The sequence below is a fragment of the Manis javanica genome, chromosome 8 (genome assembly GCF_040802235.1).
Source record: "Manis javanica isolate MJ-LG chromosome 8, MJ_LKY, whole genome shotgun sequence".
NCBI lineage: Eukaryota > Metazoa > Chordata > Mammalia > Pholidota > Manidae > Manis > Manis javanica.
This window is the reverse complement of record NC_133163.1, coordinates 1,223,977-1,247,537: the sequence shown is the minus strand read 5'-3', so window position 1 is coordinate 1,247,537 and position 23,561 is coordinate 1,223,977. Positions and strand designations below refer to the sequence as shown.

General features: G+C 62.8%; 1 protein-coding gene and 1 long non-coding RNA gene across 4 annotated transcripts; one reads left to right on the top strand and one right to left on the bottom strand.

The window, feature by feature from the left end:
* Positions 1 to 4,659: 4,659 nt before the first annotated feature.
* On the bottom strand, positions 4,660 to 12,175 carry NUDT14 (nudix hydrolase 14). 2 transcript variants are annotated; one of them, XM_073241738.1, is made up of 5 exons: positions 11,993 to 12,175; positions 8,971 to 9,014; positions 8,341 to 8,405; positions 7,922 to 8,159; positions 4,660 to 4,927 (listed from the first exon to the last, which is right to left on the bottom strand). In XM_073241738.1, the coding sequence occupies exons 1-5, from the start codon at positions 12,158 to 12,160 to the stop codon at positions 4,864 to 4,866; spliced, it is 579 nt and encodes a 192-aa protein (XP_073097839.1). In that variant the 5' UTR covers positions 12,161 to 12,175; the 3' UTR covers positions 4,660 to 4,863. The 2 variants fall into 2 exon arrangements, with proteins under 2 accessions (XP_073097839.1, XP_036847728.2); XM_036991833.2 differs by having other exon boundaries at positions 4,660 to 4,974; positions 11,993 to 12,168.
* Positions 12,176 to 12,516: 341 nt separating this feature from the next.
* LOC118967161 (uncharacterized) lies at positions 12,517 to 22,681 on the top strand. 2 transcript variants are annotated; one of them, XR_012133609.1, is made up of 5 exons: positions 12,517 to 12,875; positions 15,604 to 16,595; positions 16,807 to 17,035; positions 17,747 to 20,690; positions 21,091 to 22,681. It is a non-coding gene; the product is annotated as an uncharacterized lncRNA (long non-coding RNA). The 2 variants fall into 2 exon arrangements; XR_012133610.1 differs by lacking the exon at positions 15,604 to 16,595.
* The last annotated feature ends 880 nt before the right edge of the window (positions 22,682 to 23,561 follow it).

Sequence of the window (23,561 nt, the reverse complement as noted above, 5' to 3'; positions counted from 1 at the left end):
CCCCTCCAACGCCCCTGCCCTACCGCCAGGGTTTACGGGTCCCATCGCCGGGCGACAGATGCTTCTAGGCGGAGGCTGTGTGTTCTGCTCCGCCCTGGCGCAGGGGTCCCCAGGCCTTGCTCTCGTGGAACGCCCAGGCCAGGGGGCCGGGTATGGGAGGAGTTCAGGGGGCCGACAGGGTAATGAGAGACAGTGGTGCATGCCCCAAGGGACGGGGCGAGAGCTCCCCGAAGTGGCTCCTCCTGCTATCCTGGTTGTCAGGCTTCCGTGTCCCACCCGCTCTCATCACCTTGTTGCCCTCTGCTGGGGTAGCCTCGTGCCCCCTCCACGGGGTCAATACCAAGGGTTCCTTGTCTCCAAATGTCACCTCCTCTTCAAGCAGTCTCTTCCAGGGCTGGTGGTCAACTTGCATCCAGGGATCTCAGTGTGGTCCACAGGGGTCTTCCAACCCCAACCCCACAGCAACTGGACTACTTTCTCTGCCCTGGCCTTGTGCTGGGTGCTGGAAATGCAAGCCCCTGCCTAGAGCTAGTAACTGCCTCAGTGCGGATGGGAGTGGGGACATGGAGGGCTTCCTGGAGGAAGAGAGCTCTGGAGACCTGGTTCAGGGGTGGTGTCTGGGGGCCTAGCAGACCTAGAAGCACGAGTCTGCACTCTCTGGGATGTGCCATGTGGCCAAGGTGCCCAGTGCTCTGTGACTGCCACCCCTTGGGGTTCACTACCCCACCCCCTCCAGTAACCAGACCTCTGGAGCAGCTGGGGGACTGAAGGGACGGGTCTGGATCTGCTCACTCTGAGCCCCCATCCTTACTTGAGCCCCTCCGTAGGCTGGGAGTAGGGGCTGGGCATAAGCAAGGCACGGCCACATGCAGCCACCCCACCAAATGAAGGACTGTGAGATGTGTTCAGAGATTTCCAGCGGCTTTCTTCTGGAAGATGGGTAGAGGGCTCACGGTGGAGACACCTCCTCCACCTCTTTGCTCTGGCCCAGGGACAGGCACCTAGGCACTTCAAGGGTCCAGAGGGGAGAGGGGGACTCCCCCAGGCTCCGGGAGTGCAGGGCTCCATCCCTGCTCTAGCCACTGCCGCACTACCCAGGAGGCCCTGGGTGCCTCTGCTGAGCACTGAGCCAAAGTACTGGACGAGGCAGAGCTGGCCTGCTCGCCCTCAGGGGCTCCCGGTCCAGGGCTGGAGAAAGGGCCCAGACATCTAGGGAGGCGCAGCAACAAGCCATGAGGGTGACGCGGGTGGGCACGTGGGGAGGGGCCTGCTGAGTCCCCAGGGCAGGAAGGAGACAGCCAGGTGAGGATTGGGGTGCCGCCTGCGCAAGGCGCTGGGCCAGGGAGCCGGACCCTGCAGAAGCCTGGTGGGCCCCATGGCCGAGGCAGGACTGGGAAGGCAAAGGTGAGGTGCGGCAGCATGGAGGTACCGGCCAGGCCGCGCGGGCCTCCCGGGCGGTCTTCCTGCTGTGACCAACGGGAAGTCGCAGGAAGCAGCTGAGCTGGGCTGGGCTGCACGTATGTGACTTACATTTTCGCAGGATCCCTGGCCATGGGGGAGGGGCAGCAGGGGGCAAGGGTGGGGAAGGAGGCCATAGGGGGCCACTGGCGTAGTAGGAGGGAGAGGCCGGTGACATGCCAGGCCTGGCGGTGGAGGGGCTGAGGAGGGGGAATTCCAGCGTTAAGAGGTGGGATCGGGAGAACCCTCCTTCCCCCGCTAACGTGTGTCCTCCCTTCACCCACCTCCAAGGCTTCCTGCTCACGGGCAGCTGCGGGAGGAAAGGACAGCCTGCCTGATTCCAGGAGCTCCAGCATTTCACCAGGGGTCCTCCGCCTGCTCGGAGCTGTCCGGGGCACCAGGGAGGCATGCTCACTCCATCTCCAGATCCAAGCTCAGCCTATCGGCTGCAGACACTCCGGGCCCTTCCCGCGGGCGGGCTCTGCCTCGGGTGCAGAAAGCCCGACGGCTCCCCAGGACCGGGGAGGCAGTGGCCTGGCTGCATCTGCTTCCCTACTGGCCCTCTGGAAGCGGGACCTGGGTCCCCTTGGTTCAGGGCAGCTGGGTGGGCATCAGGGCACTACTAGGGGATCAACAGACCCAGGCCTGCCTCCCTGCCTGCCCGGGGGCCATTCTGCGGAGCACAGACGCCCCCTCTGGCTCACAGACCCCTTTTTCCTCCTGCCTCCAAGAGCCACAGCCCAGACCTAATGGTGCCTAGGAGAGGTTTGAGTCAGGAAGGTGGCCACTTCAGGGAAGGCGTGGGCACCAGGGGCTGCAGGGAGATGGGGGACTCCTCTCTCCTGCAGTCCCCCCTCCAGGGATTTCTGCAGCTCTTGAGCCAGGGGGCTGGTGATCCCGTGATGGCCAGGGCTCCAACCTCTACCCATGCCAGGTCAGGCTGCCCTGCCTCTTCCAGGAAGGCCTCCATCAATGTTCTGGGGCCCACTGGGCCACAACACCCCTCAGACTCAGCTCTGCCACCCCCAGCCTGGGGACTCCCCTGGGCCTGCTCTCAGACGGGTGCTCAGCTTGTGCTGGGCAAAGCATGGATGGGGTAGGGGCCAGCCTGGCCAGGGGGGCTTCAGGACCAGACTGGGGTGCAGGCTGCCCAGGGTTTAGACAGAGCCAGCTGGGCTCAGGAGTGAGCTGTATTTCCGCCTGTGTTCTGTGGTGCTAAATATAGCAGCTAGGGAGGGGAGTTTCCGGTTACAGCCCCCCCCCAGTGCTGGGAAATCGATGCCGGCTCCTTCAGGCCCAGGAGTGGTGCCTGCTGACCTGCCCCATCAGGCTACAGAGTGAGGGGCGGCCGCACCCAGCCTAGGGGCACTATCCCCACACACCACCCTTGCCCCGCCAGTCCGGAGCCAGTTTCCCTCCCCAGGGCACAGAGAGCCACAGGCCCCACCCAGTGCCCACCAAAGCCCCTCTGAGCAGCAGGCAGTGCCTGCAGGCTGGACCAGAGGGCCAGCGGAGCTCTAGAGGTGGGCATCAGGCAGGCCACAGAGAGAGGGGCAAGGCAGGGCGACCACAGGTTGGCAGCGTTCCTCCTGTGAATCGTTCTCCACATGCACTGGGCCAATGGGCCTCATCTGGACAGGGTGGGGCTGAACTGCTCAGGACCCCACTGCAGCCCAGCCCTGCCAGCACCTTGGATACACAAACTGCAGGCCCACGGGCCCCTCCCCAGCAGCATGTCACTCACCTGGCTGGGCTCCCAAGAGGCCCGACCTGGGTCACGGTGAGCATTTGCATACAGATGGTGCTGCTTGAGTGGGCCCCTTAGGCACAGCCTCTGTCAAGGAGGCCTTGAATTCCAGGCCTGGGGGCTGTCCGCACTGTGTCACTCGCAGCTGGACTCCCCCACGAGACTCCTGGCTGGCAGGAAAGCAGGGACATGGGGGCCCCTGGATGCATGCTTAGGAAAAGCACCTGCCTACCTGCCTGGATTAGCCTGAGCCAGGGCAGTGGGAGCACAGGAGGGCAGACCCCGTCTCAGCCAGAGCCAGAGGCAGTGCGTCCTGCCTCAGTGTCCTCCACCAGTCCGGCCCATCGCCCAGTCCCCGGGGACACCGGGGCACAGAGCACTGGGGCAGGTCGCAGCAAAACTCCAGCTCACCAGTCCCCACCTGCTGATGGGAGCAGCACCCTGACACTGCACCCTTCCCTAGAGTCAGCAGGCCATGACCCAGGCTGCCCCGGCCTGTCCTGAGGTCACCCAAGGGGTGACCAGAGAGTTGGGGGGCTTTGGGGAAGGGCCAAGCCAGGTTCCTACCCTCAGAAAGGGTCAGGCTTCCCCCCAGTGTTTATGCTGAGCCCCATCCTACACTAAAGGCCCAGCAGTGCCCCAAATGCGGAGCCCATGGCAATTGGCACACACTCCCCAAAATGGGCTCCAGCCCACCCGTTATATATGGAGGCCTTGCTGGGTGTCCAGTTGAGCAGGTGCAGAGCCCTCATGGGGCCAAAGCACTCAGGGGGCATAGAAGGCAGCTCACGCAGTTCCCGACCCTCAGGACAGGCCTCTGTGCAGGGCAGGGAGTCCCTCAGGGCTGGCAGGCCACACCACACACAGGCCAACAGGCAGAGTGACATCCCATCACCAACTCCCACAGCCCAGGGTAGATATAGGGTCTACTTGGGAACACCAGCACCAGCCCGAGGGGATCTGGCTCCAGGCTCCTGGAGGAGGGTGCTTCAGCCCAGCCCCTCAGGGACCTCCCACTTGCCCCAGGGGCAGGAACAGTCATCCTTCAATTCCCACCCACCCCCAACCCCTCACTCCCCCACACCAAATGAGGGCTGGCTCACGGCAGCAACTCATTCCTTGGCTAGGTAGCCACTAGGCCCAACCCCGGGCCCTCCTTGCTGCCCTCCCTGAGCGCTAGGCCTGGCCAAGCCCAGTTCCCTCTCTGCCCTGACAGGTAGCACAGCCGGACCCCCATACGGTCTGTAGTCTATGCCACTACTGAAGGCCTGGCCTGTGCCCTCTGCCAGCTGCTGGCTCCCCACGGCAGCCAGAACACTGCAGGCAACAGGAAGATTCTGCTCTAGTAGAGCTGAGGGCTCACAGCCAGCCCGACGTCCCCTGGGGCCCATCTGGAGAAGACCCCTTGTCCCCAGCCCAACCCCGTTCCCAGCTCAGAGCCAGTGGACACAAGCTAGAGCTCCACAAGCCTTTATTGGGTCACAGGGTGGGTGGCCAGGACGGGCCTCTGTCCAGACCCCCTGGAGTCTCAGTGGGGACCCAGGTCAGGAGCCACACAGCTGAAGAACCACGAGATGCCGAAGATGACGCCAAGGGTCTTGGGGATATCTGGGTCACCTGCGAAGGCCTGGGCATCACCCAGGGGCAGGTGCACGACCTCAATGAGCTCGCCCTCCTCTGCCAGGCCCCCGCCTGCACCGCCTCGCTGGGCATTGGTCACCTCTGCGTAGAACATGGTCTGGTTGGAGCCCATCAGTCCCACACCAGACCTATGGATGGAGACAGTGTCTGCTGAGCCACCCACACAGGCCCAGCTGGCCACCCCTGCCCTTTCTGCTCCACTCCCCCCAGACCTCTGGTAGCCAGAGCGCCAGGATATCCTGCCCCAACGCCCCCAGATACCCACCCCTGGTGTACACATCCCGTGTATTCCGCTCTGCTCAAGTATGGGGAAAACCTGGGGATATTTGGGTATCACTTGCATGACTAGGTCATGTCACATGACAAAGATGGAGAGATTCTGCAGATGTTAAATTAAGGACCCTAATCTGTTGACTTTGAACTCGTCAAAGGAGAGATTATCTCATGTGGGCATGACCTAATCGGGCAAGTTCTTTGGTGAGGACTGAGAGATCAGAGATGGGGGAAGTAGGAGAGATGCCATCCTACTAGCCTTGAAAATGAGGCAAGCCACCATGCCGTCAGGGAGCCACGTGGCCAGGGCCTGCAGGAGCCCTTGAGAAGCTAACCGCAGTCCCCAGCCAAAAGCCAGCCAGGAAATGGGGCCCTCAGGCACACGGGCACAGAACTGGACCCTGTCACCACCTCCTGAGCTGGGAAGAGGACCCTGAGCCCCAGCTGAGACCACAAACCCAGCCAGTGCCCTGAATGCATCTTAGAGTGACCGTGAATGAAGGACCCATCCCTCCATAAGCAGACCGCTGACCCACAGCTATCGTGAGGTTATAAACACAGACTGGCGGAAGCCATTAAGTCTCCGGCAGGTTGCTCTGTCACACACACACAGACCACTGCCCCTTTGCTCATGGGGGGACTGTCAGCCAGGACCTCCTTCCCCAAGGTGGACGTTGGCCTTCCCCAGGGTTCCAGCCTGGCTGGAAGCAGGGACACCTCCAGCAGCCCACGTGGCCTGGGCCCATGAGCGCCACCCACACCAGCACCTGCAGGATGCCAGTTCCAGGTGCTCATGGTGGTGGCTGGGTGGGCTGGCAGCAGGGTCCCCAGCACTAGGCCCTTTGGTCCTAGTGAGGGGCGTGAGGGAGTCCCTTCTCTCAGGGGGCCATGGCCGAGGGGGCTGATGACCATCAGGAGGGGCACAAGCACCCAGGCAGAGCACAGTGCCCCAGACTGGGTTCCAGAACCAGAGAGCAAGGGTCAAGCATGGGTTTTCAAGGGAGAGGGGAAGCAGGACATGTCTTTGGACATGTCCAGGCAATAAGGGACCCTAGGTCTCCCCAGGTCAGCTGAGGCCAGCTAGTGGTCTGCAGGGTGGAAAAGGTGCCCTTGGAGATGTGCCCAACACACAGGGGCAGGGAGAATTAAAGGGGGTCTCATTCCGCACCTTCCCCTAATCCCTCACCCCAGTAAGGGGAGCGCCCACCCACACTGACCTCGCCCAGCGGCTTCCCCGACCCTCCAGCTCCTTATCTCCCATGGAGCCCTCCTGCTAGCCCCCTTGTGCTAGCAGCCACAGCCAGCACCTTTGGTGGAGGCGGCCAGTCTGTGGGGTTTCCAGTCCCAGTTTCTGCCAGCTTGTGAAGGGGACAGGCACAGCCTGGGGCCGGGCCAAGAAGAGTGCCCAGCCACGTCCTAAGCTGGGTGATCTCAGTGCCCGGGCCTTGTCACCTATGACTGGCAGGTGAGTGGCACTGTGGAGAGGAAGCGGGTGCTCTGCCACTGTCCAGCCCCATCAGGCCCACAGGCTCAGCTGTCCTGATCTCCCAAGCCCCGCCACCCCAGGCCCTCCCTGCAGCCACATTTCCAAAGTGCATGTCTGAGCAGGCTGCTCACTGCCCAGAACCCTTCTTGGCTCCCCAGCACCCTCTGGATGAAGCCATAGCCCTGAGGCCGTTTGTGGAACCACTGCGGCTGCCTTGCCCCAAGCCTTTGCTGAGTGACCCCTCTGCCAGGACTCTGCCCAGGCTCAGCTCCTCGGAGGACCCCAGCCCCTCCAGGGCATCTCCCACCTGCCTTCCTCCGTGCGTGTCCACCCCACTGGCCCACCCACTGGCCCTTTGGAGTCTCCCCACCTGCAGTACCGAGGAGCGCACCCACAGCTGAGCCAGCCCCGCACACCAGGACAGTGGGCTCATGGGAATCCTGCGTCCGGCAGGGAGGCTCCAGGCCCTGCTCATCTCCTTCCTAGGACTGGAGGTCCAGTCCAACCCCGGGCCAGGAGACACCCCAACAAGGCTCTAGGCTGCCGAGGGAGGGGCCTACACTGAGTGGCCCTGTGGTGGGCTGAGGAGGCCTCCCTGACCCTTGTCCAGGCGCAACAGGCCCCAGGCCTCTGGAGACGGTTCCGGGGTATCAGCACGGAGGGGGACACTGTGAGACCACCTCCTGCTCCCAGGCTTCACCAGGCCGGGGAGCCAAGGCAGTGTCCCTGGGGCAGGGAATAGGTGGGCTTCACTCCAACATCCAGTCCTGCGAAGCTGGCCCCAGCGGCAGGGCAGGTCTCATGGGAGTGTGGGCCGGGCGGGGCCCCTGGGCTTTGGTGGGCAGGCCCGGAAGTCTAGCTCAGGCCATACCTCTTTCCCCTCCCCAGGCATGCTAGAGGCTCTGCCCCTGACACCGGACCAGGACTCAGCCTGCCCCCCAGTCCTGAGCCGCTGTCCACGCAGATCGGTGACTCACCCCACCCCCAGCACGGGAGCTTAATCCCACAGGAAGTAGAGGCGTCTGTCAGCAGCAGCTGCCGTCAGGGGCGGGCCCCACACGGCTGGGGGATGCAGGGCGTGGGCACGGGGCCGAGCGTGCTTCAGAACCAGCCCCAAGAGCCCCAGGTTCCAGCCTGGACCACAGGCTCTTCCAACCTTCCCCAAGCCCCACCGAAAAACAGAGAGGAATCGTCCTGCTTGCACAGCCCTGGGGACCAGGTGCTCACTGCCTCCCAGCCTGTCCTGTCCCCTGGGCAGCGCGGACAGGCAGGATGCCTTTCCCCAGCCGCGCAGGCAGGGGTCCCACCTCACTTACTTGTATGTGGCGACGCGCCGCAGGTCAGAGGGGGCCAACTGGTAGCCACACTCCTCCCAGGCCTCCTTGCAGGCCACCTCCTCCAGTGAGAGCCCGGGTTGGTCCACCAGGCCAGCGCACAGCTCGTACGTCACCCCCGCTGAGCCGGGCAGGGCGGCTGGCAGCTCTCGGGGCCTGTCCTGGTCCACAGCTGCCAGGGACCCTGGAAAGTGGCGCTCCACCTCATCCATGTACACAGCTGGGGGGGAGGGGTGTGGCAGGCCACTGTCACAGCTGTGTGGTGGCCACCTCCACATGCCCCTCCCTGGGCCTCAGTTTCTCCTGAAGCCCCCATCTGCGTTCTGACCCTAGGTACACAGGGGCCCAAAAGTGACCTGAAGACCTCCCTTCCCACCACGGCCCACTCTAGCCAGCCTCACCTGGCCGGAACTGCTTCACCAGCACCAGGCTCCGCTGAGAGGCGTTGAACATGAGAACGGTCACACTGTGCCGACGGGGCAGAGCTCAGCACAGAAGCAACCCACTCGCCTCCCTCCCTCGGCCCTGGCTCCCATCCTCCTGTTCCCAACAGCTTGGGAAAACTGAGCCCCCTGCTCAGATGGGCAATCTAAGGCCAAGCAGGGCCAGAGCTGGCCAGGGTCACACCATCAGGCTAGGACCCAGGCCTCCTGTATTCTAGCTCGGAGGGCAGGGGCAGGGGGTGGGGGAACATATTAGGCAGCTGGGCAGGGTGGGGGCGGCAGCAGCTGAGGCCTGGTGACTGACAGGACATGTGGCCCCTGCTGGCCAGCTGCCTGCCAGCCCCACTCCTGGAGCCCAGTTGCCATCCAGCCCAAACCCCTGATGCTCAAAGGCAAGGGCACCCAGATGGCAGCTGTCAGGTCCCAGAGCACCTGCCCAGATCCAGGCAGCCGGACCCCTCAGAGGAGTGGGAGGGAACAGAGGTCAGGCCACGCAGGGGTGGGCATGCGGCCCTGTGTCCCCCAGCCCATGTTCCACTGGGCAGCAATCTGGGCCTCCCCAGGGGCCAGCCCATGCTGGGCCCTCACCTGTCATGTGTCTTCATGAAGTCCCATGACTTCTGCATACCATTCTGAAAGAGGTAGGGCAGCGGTCAGGTGGGCTGAGGGGCGGCCAGCATGGGTGGACGTGCTCCAAGGAGCTGAGCAGGCCAGGCAGACCCGCTGCACCAGATCCTTCCAGGGAGACCGGCTCACAGCCTGGGCCCATCAGAGGCCAGGAGCTGCAGCAGGTAGGGGAGGGGACAACAGTTCAGCCTGGGCAGGAAGGTCATGGGGAGCCTGACGCTCTTGAAGGTCAAGGCAGAAAACCAGAGTGTGGGAAAGCATGAGCTGCCACCAGGCATGGGCTAAACACAAGGAGCTGCAAAGATGTGCACTGTCACCTGGTATGGGAAGGGCCACGGGGGGAGCAGACATGACATGTCCTCACAGTCAGCAGGGAGCCTCCCAAGTGGGCAGAGCAGAGATCAGGTTACCACCACTCAAGCCCCCTCGGGCCTCCAGACGATGGGAGACGGGAGGGCCGGGGGCACAGCCAGCCTCCTGGGCCTGCGCTGGCTGGCGGCTGGAGGAGCCGGTGCAGCGTGGCGCCCAGCTAGGCAGAGATCACGCTGCAGGAGGCGGTGGTTCAATGATGGTGGCGGGACAGCCCCTCCCCAGCCCAGCCTCCGCCCTGGACTGTCCCCTACACATAGTGCAGCTCCACTGCTCTGTCGCTTCTCTCCCCACCCCCTGACCCCACCCCTAGCCCCACCCTCCCCACCTCCACCCCCCACACCCTTCCGCGCTCCCAGGGTGCTGGGCAGCACTCAGTAAATGGAGGTGGTGAGGGGCAGAGCCTGGGCCTGCTGTGAGCAGCCACAACAGGTATGAATAGGGTTCCAGCAGGCAGGGGGTGTAAGGAGCCCAGAACCCTGCCCACTGGCGGCAGCTAGGAGAGACAGCCTCCCACCCTTGGGGTCAGAGCAGACAAGCCACTCCAGCTGGCCCTGCCCGACCCCAAGGGGACTTTGCAGATGGGGTGGGCCCTGTCCTGGGGCTGCCTATGAGCTGCCTGCTCAGCCCATCTGCCTTCGGGTCATTAGGTCACCCTGAGGCCCTGGCCAGCTACGTGCCCCACCCATAAGGCTCAGTCCAGGCCATGAAAGGGACATGAGACTGAGCACAGAGACACAGGAAGTACAACTGGGACTGCAGAGGACGGAGACCATTAAGGGACACCTGTGAGGACTTCCTGGAGGAGGTGATACCATGCGAGACCCCAGAGGAGCGAGGGAGGGTCATCATTCCAGGCAGAAGCCCACATGCCGGTGTGAGGGAGTTGAGAAACACAGTCTGAGCTCAGCCTGGAGACAGAGGTGTCCTGGAGTGGTGGAGGGGCCTTGGTCTCCAAGGGGAAGGGAGGGCCCTGTCCTGTGGCACTAGGTCGGGCTGCCTGGGAGGCCACTGGCACCACCCCTGAGAGGCAAGCCCAGGCCTGCCTGCAGTCTGGCCACCTGGGGGCCAACCACCCACCCAGACAGGCTCCAGGGAAGCCCCCACCCATCTGCCATGTGCCAGCAGCGCTCTTGTTCCTTCAGGGCATCACCCTGTACAGATCTCAGGGACCCTCTTGGCTCCAGATCAAAACGTTTGTCAGATCCTTGGGTCCAGCCAAGGTGGGATGCATGGCAAGGTCCAGAAAGGCCCATTGAAGCCCAGCCAGCACCCCCCACAGGACCCCTGGCCCAGCTAGTCAGGACCTGGGCCTGTCTCACCTCCCAGGGCCCCAGGAATGGAGTGTGAACACAGCCCCTCCCCCTCAGAGCCACAGGGGGTCCCTGCCCTGGTCTGTCTGTCTGTCCAGGAGCATCTAATGCCCAAAGGCTGTGGATGTCCCTCCCTGGCGTGGGCCACTCAGCCTAACGTCCTGTGGCCCGAGGGAATGCTGCCCTGGCCCCCTGGCCAGTGCCCAGCACAGCCCACCACCCACACCAGCTAAGCTCTGGTGATCAGCACCCATCAGTGGACACGTGTGGGTAGGGGCTGGCCAAGGCTGCAACACGTCAGAGGGAAGGGGACAGAGTGGACCACAGGCCCAACCAGGCACACACCCACTATGGCATGTGCCCCCTCTTGGGGGCTGTGCAGTCACAAGCAGGCATCCCCAGCCCAGGCCAACAGCAGGGAGAAGGGCAGTGACCTCTGTCCCTCAACTGACCCTTGCTTCTGCCCCAGGCCAGCACTGTCAACTTGGGTCCATTCCAGGGATAGGTGATAGGAATTCCCTGTTCCCTGGAACCAACAGGCCTACAGCAACAGGGAAAGTGAGATGGGGCCTAGAGAGGACAGGAGGGACAGGATGTGGCAGGCCCAGGGAAGGTGGGGCAGAGGGACACCACAGACCTGAACCACCCGTCCTGACGGGGGGCAGGATGGCAGGGCTTGGAGGAACTCTGGTAGGAGGTGAGGGCTGGAGCAGGGGCAGCAGGCGAGCCGCACAAGCTGGGGGTGCGACCGGACAGAGCCGGTTCTTCTTCCCCCACCACATACTTGTTGCTGACCTACTGTGTGCACAACAAGTGAGGGAGCAGGGGTCCCACTCCCCGAGGTGATGCTCTGGGAGGCAGCCTGCTCCTGGGGCCTGGCAGGTGGAGGCTCTGAGGATGGGCCCTTGGGAGGAAGCCCCCCGGAGGTCTGTCCAGTGCTCCCCAAGCTCCCTCTCGTGCCTCCTCCCCTCTGGGCTCCTAGCTCCGTTCCTTTTCTTCCTCTGCCCAGAACGGAGACCACCTCCAAGAAGCTTTCCCTGATCCGGAGGCGCCCAGTACCACCCACCGCCAGAAGAGCTGGGGTCCAGCAAAGCGTCCTTGGACAGCTGAGTGGTCCCCTAAGGTGTCCTTCCCCGGGACTCCCCCCAGCCTGCGGGCGAACAGAACCCAGCTTCGCCTGGGCGACAGGAGGGGTGCGGTGGGCGGGGCTGCGGGTGGCGGGCGGGGTCACGGCCGGGGCTCCGGGCCGCCGGGCCGCCGGAGGGCCAAGGAAGGCGGGCGTGGGCGGCGCGCGGGCTCACCTGGCGGTAGTGCAGCGTGAGCGGCCGTAGGTAGGGTGAGGCTGCGCAGCGGCCCACGGCCGCCCCCTCTATGCGCTCCATGGCGGCGCGCAGGGCCGCCGGCCCGGGCAGAGGCGGGCGCGCTCGGGGCCGACAGGAGCGGGAGGGCGCGTGCCTGCCTCTGGGCATGCCCAGTGCGCGCGGGGCGGGGCGCGGGGCGCGGGGCGGGGCGCGGGGCGCGGGGCGGGGCGCGGGGCGCGGGGCGGGGCGCGGGGCGCGGGGCGGGGCGCGGGGCGCGGGGCGGGCGCGGGCAGAGCCTGAAGGGTCGGCGCGCAGGTGGGCGCCCGCCGGGTGGACCCCGGCTGCGGGGCTGGGGCCAGCCGAGTGGGCGAGCCGGTGGGGGCGGGCCTGGCTGGAGGGGACGGGCAGGAGAAGCGATCGCCTGTGCCCGGGGAACCCGGGACCTCATGGTTGGGAGAGGGGGCTTCGCGGTGCAGCTGTGGGTGGGCGAGCCGAGTACAGGCTCGGGGGGTGGGGGTGGGGGTGGCCACAACCCCGAGATACGTCATCCAGGGGCGGGGTCAGGACTCCAGGGGAGAGGGAAGTTGGCGGTCATGGCTGCCCAGCGGCGCCGCAGAGCCAGAAAGAGGCCGCTGAGGTCACTGCGCGGATGGTGGAGAGAGTGTCGACACCTCAAGGGAGCCTTGTGGCCGGGAAGAGAGAAGGCCCCGGACGGAGGGCAAGCGAGAGGAGCCCGAGTGGGGCGGGGGGGCCGGCCTAGGCGGACTGCCCACCGCCCGACCTGCCCCGCGTGGGAGGGGCCCGGCGCTCCACCTCGGGAGCAGGCTGCTCTTCCCTTTCCCAGGAAGCCGCTCCTTGCCGCGCCCCTGCCTGGCGATGGGAGGTATGGCCACTGCCTCCCCGGGGAGCATGGAAAAATGGTGGGGTGGCTTGCTGAGCTCTGCACCTGCTCTCTGAACTATGGCCCTGGGGAGAAGGGAAGGCCCCAGTGGGGTTGGCCTGATAGCCCTGAAATCGACTTCCATCTTTGTATCTTATCTATTGCTGTGTAACAAAGCACCCTACAATGTGTCTTCCAGCACCCATTCATTCCTAACCCAGTCCGTGGATGGCCCTGGCTCAACTGGGCGGCCCTCCTTTGGGGTTTCTCTGCAGCTGTGATCCTGTGGCAGCTGGGGCTTAAATCTGGGGGAGGCTGAATAAGGTTGCATGTCCAGGGTGGCTTCCTGTGGCTGGCACCTCAGGTGGGTTGCTGGAGGGGCCATCCTGCCTGGCCGTCTCACTGTTTGTGGCCTCTCCATGTGGCTGCTTGGGCTTCCTCACAGCATGGTGGTCTTGAGGAGTGCTGGGGCTCTCCCGTGGCAGCCAGCTGTCCAGCACACCGCCACAGACCAAGCTTCTCATGACCCAGCCGCGGGGGTCAGGCAGCATCATTCCCACCGCAGCCTGTGGATCAGAAAGAAAGTCAGGCCACCCAGATTCCCGGGGAGCGGGCACTGGGAGGCATGGTTCACAGGGGCCGCCACAGACTAGCCGTCACCACCTCATAATTCTGTAGGGGTTTGTGCTTCCCAGCCTTAGCCTGGCCACCTGGGGTCCAGAGGGACCTCCACCAGAGCCCATCCCAGAAGCTGGCCTCCCACTGCCAATGGCCAGGTGGGCCTCTTTCTCCACACACGCAGGGCCCTGGGGTGCACGCCATCCCTGGAGTTCCTACCGGAGAAATGAGGCCGTGGAGCTGCCTGCTCCCAGCCCTGGGAAGCCCCAGCTGGGAGTTTCGGGGCCACAGCAGCTTCTCCACAGAACACAGATTCCCTCATGTTTGGGAGAAAGTAACCTCACACTAATGCAAGCTGAGGTGCCTTGAGGGCTGGATTACAGCGTGTGCCTTCAGAATATCAGCAAGGTGCCACCCCTGTGGAAAAGGTCCTCGAAAAGTTAAACATAGAGATGCCCTACGGCCATTCCTAGGTGTGCCCCCCCAAGGGATCGAAAACGGACTTCAACAGACTCTTGTGCCAGCAGCATGTTCATAATGGCCAAAAGGTGGAGGAGCCGAGTGGCCATCTACAGATGAATTGATGAACAGAATGTGGTCAAGTCACACAGTAGGACAACATTCAGCCATAAAAAGAGTGAAATTCGGACATGCTACAGTGTGGATGAACTTGAATGTAATGCTGCATGAAAGAAGCCAGACATAGGAAGCCATGTATTGGCTGAGTCCACTCGTACCCACAGACCCAGAACAGGAAGTCCATAGGGGCGGGAAGTAGATGAGGGGCTGCCAGGGAGTGGGGAGACAGTGCCAAGAGACCGCTAATGGGGACAAGGCTTCTTTATGGGGTGTTGGAAATGTTCTGGAACTAGATAGAGGCCATGGTTGTACATTATGAATGCCACTAAAGTGTACGTGGTAAAATGGTTAATGTTATGTGAGTTTCAGTTCAATTATTTTTAAAAAGGAAAAATATATCAGTGGGACTGTTCAGGAACACTCCATGCTGGCCATGGCTACCCAGCCCCATCTCCCACACATGCTGGGGCCCTTCCTCTTAGGCCAGAACCAGGCCATGCCACATACCATGGACCTGGGGACAGCGTGGGAGCAAGGGGTGAGTTTCTGGAGAAGCCTGGGTCTTGCTGTTTTCCTGGAGGGCCTACTGTGTGCCAGTGACTTGAAACTGGGGCTGCACAGTCAGAAGGGCTAGAATAAGTACACCAGGTGTGGAGGAGGGCCTGGGCTGTGGGGCAGCCTAAGCAAGGCGGTAACAGTCGCAGAGATGTCAGGGACCCACAGAAAGGAGGAGGACCTGTGGAAAAGAATAGGTGCCACAGGCTGTGCTTGGCGCTTCCCCCAGGGGTCCTGAGGGCCATGGAAGGTTCCAGGCGGGGGCACCGGCTGTGCCTCTGGGGTGATCATTATGGCTGCCTTGGCCAAGGGGCAGACCAGCTGGAGAGGCTTTGACCATCACTCAGGGTGGCAGCCATACTGACGGGTGATCTTGGACCCCAGGGGAGCAGGCACAGGATGAGGAGGAACCTGGGTAGAGGAGCTGCTCCCCAAGAGGGTCCATGGGGCCTTGGGCCCAAGCCATGGGACCCCTCCCATAGCCACCTCTGGATTTAGGACTGTGGGTGCTTTGGAGACCCTGTTGAGCTGTGTTCAGTGGCACATGGTGGGGCCAGAGTGAGGTGGGCTGAGCAGATACGGAGACCCGGGAGCCAGTGCCTCCAAAACAAACCAGGGCAAACTCGATGGCTTGAAACAGCATAGATTTATTGTCCTACAGTTCTGAGGAAAGAGGTAGAAATATCCCGAGCACCCCTCTGACAGAGGTCTGACCAGGTGGTTACTTCTGGGCCAAAAAGCATCTTCTCACCATGAACCAAAGCTGCCCATCGCCTCTAGAGTCATGTGGCTGCAGAGTCGGCGCCTCTTGGTGGGGGCCTGGCAGGGCTCTGGGTCTTGAAGTCCCATAAGGGCTCATCTCTGCTTGGCTTCCTGGCCCCTAGGCAGTGCCCCCCAATGTGGAGCCGCGTGCCCTGCCGATGGCGGCTCTCCGGTTCTGATCCTGTGGCTCCCCTCCCTTCCGTGTTCTCTTCCCCAGGGAACTCAAGTTCATGGGATGCTGGGTTCCAAGGCTGAGCACCCCATTTCCTCAGCTCTCCTCTTATTTCTACCTCTTGGTCCTGCGGTCCTACGGGGGAGCATCTGAACGGTATCTTTCAATCCACCTGTTCTTTCTCAAATTTCTACCATTGTGTTCCCGCCTTTCCCTGTCCTGCTCTCTCCCAGCCCGTGTCCCTGTGTCCTGGACACCGTGTCTCAATCCCTGGAGGGCGTCACACTTGGGTTCCTGGTCCGGGCTCTCTGTGTGTGTCCCCTTTAGTCCAGGGGTCGAGGACGGCCAGTCCGGGGGCTGGGCTGTCTGCACAAGTTGTCCGCACTGCTAACTATCAGTGCCTTTGGGAGGACCCCAGGGCTCAGACTGGGGGTCTTCTCACCAGGCCCGCAGCTGTCTCCAGAGAGGAACCATCAGGCCCTTGGCCTGAGCTGCCGAGACGCGGTGCCCACCAGCCTGCCCGCTCCACTCTGAGTTCTGGTTCTGCCGAGAAGCCCAGACCGCAGAGGGCCTGTTCTGGGGCCTCTGTCCTTGCCGATTCCTGGGCCGGAACCACCTGCTTCATTGCTGTCGTTTCGGGCACATCTTTGTATCTGGTTGTACAAGTCCACCCCTTTTCTTTTTTCTTTTTTTTTTCAAAAGTAACTTAACCTTGACCTTTACTTGTCCTTACAAATGTTAGAGCAAGCCTGAACTGGAGTTGCAGTGGCACTGGGTCTGCAGAGTGCCCGGGACACACAGTGTCTCCAGGCTGCCCAGGAGCCCAGACAGAACGAATCCCACGATGTCCGCCTGTGCCGTCTCCTGCTCACGGGCCATGTGCCTCCTTTGCAGGCTCAGGCCCGGGTCCCGTGCTGGCTCATCACTGCTGTGGTGCCACCCACTTTCCATCAGAATTCTGCTGAGTTTTCAGGGTTAAAGAGCACCACTGATTTTCAAACAGACAAATGTGAAACGTGTCACACATGCAGAAGAGGGTAAAAATGAATTCGCTATATGGTTTAAAAAATAATAGTGAAATCGACCTGAAGGACCAGGTATCGAAATAGCTTATTTCTGATACCCTGGAGCCTGCCAGGGTCTGCCCCCACGGGAGGACCTTCCTCTAGACACGCTGACCCCTTGCTCTTGTGAAGCCTCCAGCACTTGGCAGGTGTCCCCGAACTACATTCTCTTTTGTTTTGACAGACAGCTCAGCAGAAGGCCCTCCAAGAAGAGAAGTGAGCAGGGCCCTGGGGCGCGGGTCTGGCCTCAGCCTCTCTCAGAATTTCTAGGAGCCATTCTGGAGCCATCAGTGAGCAGAGACACAAATTATCCGGGGACACCCAGGCCCCCCCAGTCGGGGCATCTGGCAAGGCTCAGAGTGCTCTTTGAGCTTCTGTACCCACCGGGACCATCTCCCAGTCCTTGAGCACAGGTGAAGTTCAGTCAAAACAGGCACTTCTGGGGGAAGCCGCATCTCTGTCGCGCTGTCTGGTCCGATGGTCGACACGGAACACAGCCGTCCTTGCAAACATCTTCCTCCAGGAACCTGTGGGGACTCACGCCCCCCAGGTCCTGGGGTCCATTGGCCAGGTCTTTCTCTTTCTCAGTTTACGCTCTCATTTTAATGGAGCACGTCCTCCGGTAGCTTCTTGAGATGGAGTTCAGGGAAGATACATTTCAACACCTTGTGTGTCTGAGAATGTCTTTGTCATACCTCGTGCTTGAATGATAGCTCGGCTGGGTAGAGAATTCAGGGTTGGAAATCACTTTCCTCCAGCACCTGCTGGGCACTGCTTCACTGTCTGTCTATTTCCAGTGTGGCGGCTCTCACTTCTCAAGCCATTCCGAGGCCCCTTTTGGGACCTAATACATGTCAATTTGAAGACTGTTCTGTTCCATTTGTAGTAGAAAAGAGTGTGCCTCTTTCTGTTTTTCTGCATTACCTAAATTGCCCACTCCTTTGCTGTGGGTGCTTGACTGTCAGCGTCAGAGAGTCGGGGTGTTCCCACCTCTGACTGCAGTCCTGGGGTCAGGGGCCGTCTGTTGCTTTCCGTCTTCTGATGCTGCGTTTTTAGTTGCCTTTTTTTTTTGGTCTACTATTCATCTCTGAAGTATTGGTATCCCTCTTTGTCCTACTTTTAAGGGGTTAAAATGGCCCATTTAGAGACCACGTGCCTCCTGACGGAAGAACACCACACGTGAGAATCACCCACACACAACTCCGGGTCTACAGCAGATATGTGGCTGGGGGCGAAATGTGAGACGGCTAGGCTGCTTCAGACAGGAGAAGCGACCTGAGGAGAGAGAGACTCAAGAGGCGCATCAACCAGTCAGGACACGCGGACCTGAGACATTTTCCTAGACCATCCAGGGAACGAGAACCCTGACTGGGCACTAGGATGCCGATGGCCTCCTTGTTGCATTCTAGGAAACCATCTCCTAGAAATACAAACTGAAATATGAGGTGATACCCAGGCTTCACTCGGAACGAACAACCAGGTTGGAGGAGGTGTGGGGGGGTGGGTGAGGCAGGAGGGCGGGGCCAGAGGCGAGGACGAAGGAGTGGGGGTCCGTGTGACCCCAGAGCAGCCTGCGGAAGGGGAGATGAGGGTTCCCGTGAGTGAACCACAGGAGCACTGTCCCTGTCCGCTGTCCCCTGTGCCCCCCGAGGACCCCCTGCCACACAGGCAGAGTCCTGTGTTTTTAATTTAGGCAAATCCTCAGCTTTTGTCTCTCCAAAGACGCTCCTCTGTTTGTTCTCTGGGAAACTCAGCCACGCTGACGTTCCCCCACCCTGAGGACGGGGCTGATGGCACTTCGTCCCTCCCTGTTCAGGGAGGCCCCTTCGCCAGGACCCGGCACGCTTGGAGCAAGGGGGCGGGGCCTCTTCCTGCCCCACCAGAGCCCACATGGCCTTGACACACAGCAGATCCCTATTTTTCCACCCATCCTGAGCCCCCAGTGCCCCTCATCCCCTGCCCCGCCTGCCCTCCAGCCTACATGGCTTCCCTGGGGCCCAGCCTCAGCCCCTCCATCCTGTCATCTATCCCAGCTCTAATGTGGGGCTCAGTGCTCAGTGGTCCTGGGTTCTGGGGCTCCTGCTGGTGCAGCCCCACACCTGAACCTCCAGGTGTCCAGGCTCCTCACGGGGGTTGCCCCAGGATTTGGGGAGGGGGCCCCCTCACCTTACTGCTCAGGTTGCTCACAGCAGCAGGTACAGGTGAGCTGAGCCGTAGGGGACACCTCTGCCGCTTTAGCCCATGATACCACACATACATACCTAAGAGGACTTGATGTTAGGCCACAGGGCAGTGGTGGGACAGAGTAGCCCAGGCTGTCATGTGGGGGCCACCCGTCTCTCCATAGCCCCCAGGGGTCCAGCATAGGCTGGACTTGCCACCTTGCCCAATGTGTCCATCAACAGTGGTAGGGCCTACCCAGGGCAGAGTGGCCATGCAGGCCAGAGCTGAGCTGAGCAGGGGGCAGCAGTGCAGCATCAGGCCCCGTACCCCTGCCAGACCTCCAAGGGGATTGGGTGGGTGCATGTGGAACAAAAGCTGGGGTAGTGCCTGGGGCAGCCCCTGAGCCCTCCTCAGGCAGGAGCATGTGGGGAGCAGGCTGAGCCCCAGGCCTGACTGCACTCAGGCCCCCAACACTGCACCAGGATCCTGGGACCCGCAGCACCCTGTGGGTGGGCCAGTGTTGCCTCGGGGCTGGTGGCTGGGCTGAGGCCCCACATTCCCAACCTCTAGGCGCCCTTGGGTCTCGAAGGGAAACAGTTCAGCCAGGAGCCCCTGGAACGCACGAGCCCCATCGCAGACCGAGCCCACCCGGAAAGCACACGCCTGGGAACAATGCCCTCCATGTGACAGATTTTCCCCTCCAAGGGAGAAAATAGAGTCTCATAGAATGGCAGTTTCCTGCGTTTGTGCCCGCCTGAGGGGTGATTCACACGGAGACCTCCTACAGAGAGGCTTCTAGTCTAGTCTGCCAGGGCAGGGTGCCCTAGAGCCCGGGCACTCTTTGGCCCCAGGGCTGGTGAAGGTCCACCAGCCATCTCCTGCTGCAGCTCCACCCTTGGCAGCTCGCACATATGCAAAGGGCCTGGAGCTGGACAGGCAGTGGTCCCAGGGCTGGGCTGGCGGGGGCTTCCCAGAGGAGGGCGCCCAGGTGTGGTGCTGATAGCTGTGCAGGAGCCAGCCAGGGGGACGTGAGGAGAGGTTCTCAGGGGATGGCAGGTCTACACGCAGGCCTCTGCTCCTGAGAGGCTAGGGGTGGCGTCCGTGATGAGGGCAGACCATAGGTACTGGGTAGGGGGAGCAGGTTCAAGGGAGAGGTAGAGACAGCAATACCTGGGCCTCTTTCAACATTCTGGATGAGGTGGATGGGGGGGCCAGGGGACACCCCTGATGTGGGGGTGCTGAATGGTGACAGCTGAGGGCCACCATGCAGGGGCTGAGGCTGAACGTGCCAGGTGCCCACCAGCAGGTCCTGGGTGGCTTGTAGTCCTGAGTGGCCCAGGTGGCCAGACCCAGAGCCAGAGGACATCTGACCTTTTCAGAGAGTGGGCACAGTCCCTAAAGGTAGCAGGAGAGTCCTGGGGGTCTCCCCCTTCTGGAGAGGAGGTGTGAGGGCAGGGCCTGGGGCAGGGGGTGTGGGAGAGGGAGCCACAGCTGGGGGTGAGGGGCAAGCACGCCGCTGAGCGCAGGGCAGCCAGGACAGACGCTGGCCCAGGCTCCCACTGGGTTGTTCCGGGAAACCTGATAAAGGAGCGGAGCTTCTCCATCCACCCTGTGCACGGCAGTGGGGTTCCAGACAGTTCGCCGGGCCTGAGAGCCCCAGACGCCCCACTGTGCCCTTCCAGTGCGTCCTGCAGGCTCTTGGCCCCTCAGGCACCTCCTGACCTCTGTATTTCGGCCTTCCCATAGTTCCCAGGGCCCAAGGGCTCTGCATCCTGGCCACTAACTGGAGTTACCTGCTGCTCATCCCCGTGGCCAGTGGCCTCCTGGTCTTCCCTGGCAAGGCCCCAGCTTTCCACTCTCCTACCTCCTGAAGCCTCTGCTATTCCCAGGCCAGAACCCACCAAGGTAGGACCACCCCCTACCCTGAGCTCTCCACCTTCCTTCCATTCCCTGCCCTTCTCCTTTGGGGCCCTACAGCACAGAGATGGGGCTGATCGCCCCGCCTTGGGGCCACATGGCTCCTCTCAGGAATTCCTGACACTAGTGAGTGGACCACAAGGCCCCGTGGCAGGGCTTCACTCGGACCTGGGCTGCAGAGCCAGTTGGTGGGTGCACAGCTGTGCCCAGGATTGCGGGGTGTTGGCACCGAGGCCTGGCTGCCCCAGCTGCTCCCAGCTGTGACCAAAGACCCGTACCAGTCCCCCCGCCTCCCTTCTGCTCTCCCGGGGGCAGGTGTGCTGTGTGGGGTCTGGGCTTGTCCCCAGCCCTCCTGCCCCCCTCGCTGCTTCCCCGCTCTTTCCACCAGATCTCTTCCACATCGGATCCTACTTGGCCTCAGCCTCTCAGATGGGGTCAAGTTCTGCCCACAGTGCCTCTTGACCTTGTGGCCTACAGTTCCTCAGACCAATGCACCAGAGTGGCACAGCTCCCCCTTCCCCTGGTGGGTGCCAAAGGTAACGCTCGCTGCCCTTTGTAAAGCGCCTACTAAGTTCTGGCGCTGTGTTGGGCGCTCTCCATCTGACACCCTGTCTCATCTGCACAAACCCCCTATTTCAGCTAAGGAGTACAGATGAAACAAGGGCCTAGGGCCACAGAGGGGGCTCGAGCAGCAGCCCAGCTCTGCGGGGACACGGCCACAGGGGGGTCTGAGTGGCCCCCACCTGGCCTCAGACTCAGTCTCCTGCAGCACTTGACTCCCAGATGCCCAGCTGTCCCCCCAAGCCCTTCGCTTCTGGCCCCTCGTATCAAATTCTGCCCTCCTAAATAGCTGTGGTGTATTTTTCTGGTTGAGTTGGATTGAGTCAGGGAGGGCTTTGCAGGGTGGGCCATACGGGGGTCTTCAGAAGGACCTGCAGGAGATCTCAGGGCACTGGGGAGAGGGGTGGGCTGGAGGCTGGAGGTGGGAGGTCCATGCCTCATGGGTGGGAGGGCAGGCGAGGTTAGGACGGATGAGCCTCAACTGGCTGGCCCAAGACGGGGGAGTTGTGGTGCCAGGGCTGTTCCCATCGCCCACCAGTCCACGGAGCCCACTCCCTGCTGAGGGTGAGCATGTGACTGAGGCCCAGCCAACCAGAGTGCTGCTGGCAGCCACACAGGGCCCAGCGAGTGGGCACTCGGAGCACAGGACACAGGTTGGCGAGGGCCAAGGAGATGCCTGTCCACGGTGCGCAGGACCGCGTGGCCGAGCCCAGGGGAAGCGGGGTCGCGAGGCCTGGCCCCTGGTGGGGGAGCGCCTGGGCCGTTCCCTCTCCCCTCCTGGGCCGCGGTCCTGCTTCCGGCCTGGCGTCCCGGGTGGGCTCCTCCTGCAGGGAGGCAGTGGGGCTTGGCTTTCCACCTGCTGTGATTTGCGTCCTGACTCGTGCTGTTCTTCCTCTTCGAGCCTGTCTCCCCTTCCACGGATCAGGGGGAGAGAGCAGGCTGGGGGGCGCCCCTAGCTGAGGATGCTCCTCCGCCTTCCCCAGACCCTCCGTCGGCTCCACAGATCTGACTTCGTGCGCCAGTCCCCGCTGTCCTTCCCCAGGAGGGGACATTCTGGCCACCCCCCTCCTGCAGACCAGCAGACCGAGACCCCCTTCCTGAGGGCCAGGGGCGCCCCCGGGCAGGTGGCCGTCGCCTCTGACCCGGCCGGGGCGGCCCCGGCTCGGAGCGTTTCCTGCCGGCCCGCCCCAGCCCAGCCCCGCAGGAAGTGGCCGCCTCCTGAACAAAGGGACCGGCGGACAATGGCCATTGAATTGGGCCGGGGCGCTCGCGAACGGACAGGCCGCCAGCTGCCCGCGCTGATAAGACCCTGCTCCGCGGCACCCGGCGCGGGGGCGGACGCCCGCTCCGGCCTGGCACGGCCCTGTCGCGGCCACCTCGCCGCCGGGCCTACGTGGGCTCCATGAGCTCCGGGACCCGCGCCGGGAACTCCGGGCTGGCGGCGGCCCCGCCCCTCGGGCTGGGGGCCAATAGGGAGCCGGCGCGCTGACGCAGGCCGCTCGGGCACCAATCCGGAGCTCACTTGGGAGCGGCCCCGCCCCGCGCGTGGCCCCGTCCCCCGCCTGCCCGGCGCGCACGCTTCCTTGGCAGTGCTAGAGCGCTGGCCGCACGCAGCGCCCCTCCGCCGGCGAATGAATCCGCGCCTTGGAGACCGCGGGGTGTTTGGTGTTTCTCCAGAAAAGCATCAGAGGTCCCAATGCTGGGACACGGCGGCACCTTGCTGCGCTTCCTGCGCCTTTTTGGGTAGACAAACCTGAAGGGCAATGCCCGGCAACCTCTGCCTTTCTCCGGGGTTTGCTGTGCCCCAGGGGCAACTGAGCCTCACGCCTGGCCTGGGGGAAGGTCAGCTTGCACAGGGCCTTGCGCGCAGGGCCAGCGGGAGGGCAGCGGGGAAACTCCTCTCTGGAATCTGCAGGCAGGCTTGGCCAGGCAGCTTCGGAGGGGGTTCCTGGAGGCACACAGGGCCGTATTTCCCCGGGACACCCTGCCTTGGGACTACCCCTCCTGAGGACCCTGGACACAGCGGTGAACATGGGCAGCTGTGTGTGGAGGCCAGGCGCTGAGAGCCCTCTAGGAGAGGAGGCACGGTCCTGCCCAGGCCCACGCCGTGGAGCTGAGGTCAGGAGCCAGCTCTGCAGGCTCTGGAGGGCCCAGGTGCACCCACATTCGCACCCCTAGTCTGGAAGGCTTTGTGAGGGAGGCAGGCACAGAAATGTTATCAGGGAAAAAGGCAGGGGCGGAGTGTGGTCCCAACTTCTTTCAGAAGAAGCCCAGCACCTGGCCACCCCAGATTAGCAA

Excerpts from the sequence above, each read along its gene's own strand:
- NUDT14 (XM_036991833.2), bottom strand. The coding sequence starts at position 12,160 with ATGCCCAGAGGCAGGCACGCGCCCTCCCGCTCCTGTCGGCCCCGAGCG. Across the intron at positions 9,015-11,992 it reads TCACGCTGCACTACCGCCAG|AATGGTATGCAGAAGTCATG; the intron begins GTGAGCCCGCGC and ends TACCTCTTTCAG. Across the intron at positions 8,160-8,340 it reads GGTGAAGCAGTTCCGGCCAG|CTGTGTACATGGATGAGGTG; the intron begins GTGAGGCTGGCT and ends CCTCCCCCCCAG.